The 4063-nt window shown below is 32.3% G+C and overlaps 1 protein-coding gene across 1 annotated transcript; it reads left to right on the top strand.

Moving 5' to 3' along the window:
* The first annotated feature begins 2474 nt into the window (after nt 1–2474).
* LOC133326010 (uncharacterized) lies at nt 2475–3222 on the top strand. The gene is made up of 3 exons (XM_061534692.1): nt 2475–2604; nt 2686–2871; nt 3021–3222. Exons 1-3 carry the CDS (start codon nt 2488–2490, stop codon nt 3213–3215), a joined length of 498 nt encoding a protein of 165 aa, XP_061390676.1. The 5' UTR covers nt 2475–2487; the 3' UTR covers nt 3216–3222.
* The last annotated feature ends 841 nt before the right edge of the window (nt 3223–4063 follow it).

Here is a 4063-nt window from a genome sequence, read left to right as displayed (position 1 = left end):
TACTCATGGAGGTCAGCATGTAAACATAAATATGTTTACTCGAGATATGGTGGAACTGGTTTATTTTACGCAATTTCCGCGAAATTTTGGAAAATTCAAGGAATTAAAAAAAATTAAAAATAAATTGAACATTTTTTGTTACTAAGGAAAATGGATTTTTTTTGGAAACATGATACAGCCTACATTTATGGACCAATCATCACGAAATTTTCCATGTAGGACAGGTTCTGACCAAAGAAGATCTCTTTTGTTTTGGGTAATGATTTAAACTCAATCAGACACCCGTTCGAAATCTGAACCGATTTTCCCGCTACATACCACTCATCATATCAGACTCAATTACGTACGCTATGCCAAATTTCGTGTAACTCGATGGATATACAGAGACTTTGGTGCACTATTTACCTAAAATCGGAAGGAAACATATATAGGAGCTATATCTAAATCTAAACCGATTTTCACGAAATTTAACACACTTCATTTTAGACTAATTCCGTGCAAATCGAAGAATATAAAGGGACTTTGAAGCACAATTTACATAAAATCGGAAGAAAATGTATATGGGAGCTATATCTAAATGTGAACCGATTTTCACAAAACTTAGCACACATCATTCTAGACTTATTCCAGTACGTTATGCCAAATTTCGTGCAAATCGAAGAATATAAAGGGACTTTGAAGCACCATTTACCTAAAATCGGACGAAAATATATAAGGGATCTATATCTAAATCTAAACCGATTTTCACTAAATTTAACACACATCGTTATAGACTTATTTCAGTACGCTATGCCAAATTTCGTGTCAATCGAAGAATATAGAGGGGCTTTGGTGCACCATTTACATTAAATCGTACGAAAATATATATGGGAGCTATATCTAAATCTGAACCGAGTTTCACTAAATTTAACACACATCGTTATAGACTTATTTCAGTACGCTATGCCAAATTTCGTGTCAATCGAAGAATATAAAGGGGCTTTGGTGCACCATTTACATTAAATCGTACGAAAATATATATGGGAGCTATATCTAAATCTGACCCGATTTTCACGAAATTTAACACACATCGTTATAGACTTATTTCAGTACGCTATGCCAAATTTCTTGCAAATCGAAGGATATAAGGAGACTGTGGTGCACTATTTACCTAAAATCGGATGAAAATATATATAGCAGCTATATCTAAATATGAACCGATTTTCACGAAATTTAACACACATCATTCTAGATATAATTAGGTACGCTATGCCAAATTTCGTGCAAATCGGAGGATATAAAGACACCATTTACCTAAAATCGAACGAAAATATATATGGGAGCTATATCGAAATCTAAAACGATTTTCACGAAACTTAGCACACATCATTCTAGATATAAAAAGGTACGTTATGCCAAATTTCGTGCAAATCGAAAGATGTATAGGTACTTTGGTACGTAATTTACCTAAAATCGGACGAAAATATATATGGGAGCTATATCTAAATGTGAACCGATTTTCACGAAATTTAACACACATCATTCCAGATATAATTAGGTACGCTATGCCAAACTTCGTGCAAATCGGAGGATATAAAGGCACAATTCACCTAAAATCGGACAAAAATATATATCGGAGCTATATCTAAATCTGAGGCGATTTTCACGAAATTTAACATACATCGTTCTAGATATAATAAGGTACGCTATGCCAAATTTCGTTCAAATCGAATGATATATAGGTACTTTGTTACACCATTTACCTTAAATCGGACGAAAATATATATGGGAGCTATATCTAAATGTGAACCGATTTTCACGAAATTTAACACACAACGTTATAGACTTATTTCAGTACGCTATGCCAAATTTCGTGCAATTCGAAGGATATATAGGGACATTGGTGCACTATTTACCTAAAATCGGATGAAAATATATATGGGAGCTATATCTAAATCCGAATCGATTTTTCTCAATTTCAATAGGGTTCGTCCTTGGGCCAAATAAAAGAGCTGTGTCAAATTTCATCCAAATCGGATCATAAATGCGACCTGTACTTTGTTTACAATTTAATATCAACAGACGGACGGATAGACGGACGTACATGCATAAATCGACTCAGAAAGTGACTCTATGCATATACTCAAAAGGAACCATGTGTCTATCTCGTTTCCTTTTGCCTGTTACAAACATATGCACAAAGACATAATACCCTGTACCACAATGTGGTGAAGGGTATACAAATTATATTTTTTTAAGGATCGTTGGGGTTTTAAAACATTTTTATAGCAATCGATTTTTTTTTTCAAAAAGAAAATCGTAGAGGAATATCAGAACTTTCATTACATTTCCGCTTTCTTTTAATTAATTTATTATGAACAATATTTTTTTATTAATATTCCCCTTTTTTTCTTTTCCAGCTAACTCCCATCCAATCCGAACACACCCACCTTCTTGGTTTATTTTTTTCTAGTCTTCCCATAAAAAAACAACAAAACTCCCAACAAAATGTCTCACTCTGTGACCATTACTCGCACCACCACCAGCACCACCAACACTTCATACATTGTCCTGAACACCGGCTATTTGAAGAGTTTCAGTGGCCTACTCAAATTGGCTGAATTGGTGAGTAAATATTGAGAATGAATATTTCTATAATTTTATTTTCAAAATAAATTTTGAATTCTTTTTTTTTGTAATTTCTAGCTAATTGGTGCTGCCATGGTTGGCATCTTTGCCTACTACCAAAAGAATGGCGCCTGTTTCTACAACATGGAGGGAATCGTCTTTGCCTTCCTAATGTCGGTGACATTTATGATTGGAACATTCTGTTTGCTGCTGTCGTGTCTGACGTCACTCAGTACTGGCGGTATTATATCGAAAACAATTTATGTAAGTGTTACAAAATTGGGGATTTTTTAAAATAAATAAAAAAATTATTTTTAAATAATTAAAAAAATATTTTTTAAATAATTAAAAAAATATTTTTTTTTAAATAATATAATTTATCAATTTTTTATATATTTGTTATTTTCTTCCAGGAATTAATTTATCACAGTGTTGCTGCCATTTTACTGCTCTGCTGTTCCCTGCAAGTTGTTATCACCTTGTCAGACACCCGAAGAGGCTATGCACAACGTGATGCCTATTTTGCTGCCGGTATTATGGGTTTGGTAAATGCCGTTTTGTACTTTATCAGTGCCTTCTTGGCCCACCGATCTTATCGTGGCATTTAAATGCATAATATAAATAGGAATAACAACAAAAACAACAACAACAAAACATCCAAAGCCACAATTGAAAATCAAAAAATTAAATATAATAACCCCTAAACTAGAGGGGGTTTTCTTTGGTAACCGAATACAAAAACCGCAATTTATAAAAAAAAATCCAAAGAAATTTGAAATAATAAATTATATACACATGTACATACATAGCTATATATGTATGTATAGCAATCAAAGAATCTAAATGTATTTATTAAAAATATATATAAAATATTTTTTTTATATAATTTATGTTTTTTTCTATTATTATTTTTTTAAATATTGTCTGTTTTAAGAAATGAGTAACAACAAAAACAACAAAAACCACCATTGCAACAATTTTAAGTATTTGTATTTTTGTAGTGAATAAACTGTTTTTTTCTCTCTTCGAAAAGAAAAAAATGTGTTTTCTATGGTTGGATATCTAAATCGGAACCAAATTTCGTTCAAATCGAAAGATATATAAGGACTTTGGTTCACCATTTACATTAAATCGGACGAAAATATATAGGGGAGCTATATCTAAATATAAACCGATTGCTATATCTAAATCTGAACCGATTTTCACGAAACTCAACACACTCCTTTTGTCTTTGATGCACCTTTTAATTAAAATCGGACGAAAATATATGTGGGAGCTATATCCAAATCAGACCAATTTTTACGAAACTTAGCACACATCATTGTAGACTTAATTCAGTACGCTATGCCAATTTTCGTGCAAATCGAATGATATATAGGGACTTTGGTGCACCATTTAATTGAAATTGGACGAAAATATATATGGGGGCCACTTAACACACATCATTCTAGACTTA

This window comes from Musca vetustissima, unplaced genomic scaffold (assembly GCF_032173495.1).
Source record: "Musca vetustissima isolate MV318-11 ecotype Yass unplaced genomic scaffold, APGP_CSIRO_Mvet_v1 utg2124, whole genome shotgun sequence".
Lineage (NCBI taxonomy): Eukaryota > Metazoa > Arthropoda > Insecta > Diptera > Muscidae > Musca > Musca vetustissima.
This window is presented reverse-complemented; position numbering and strand designations above follow the sequence as displayed.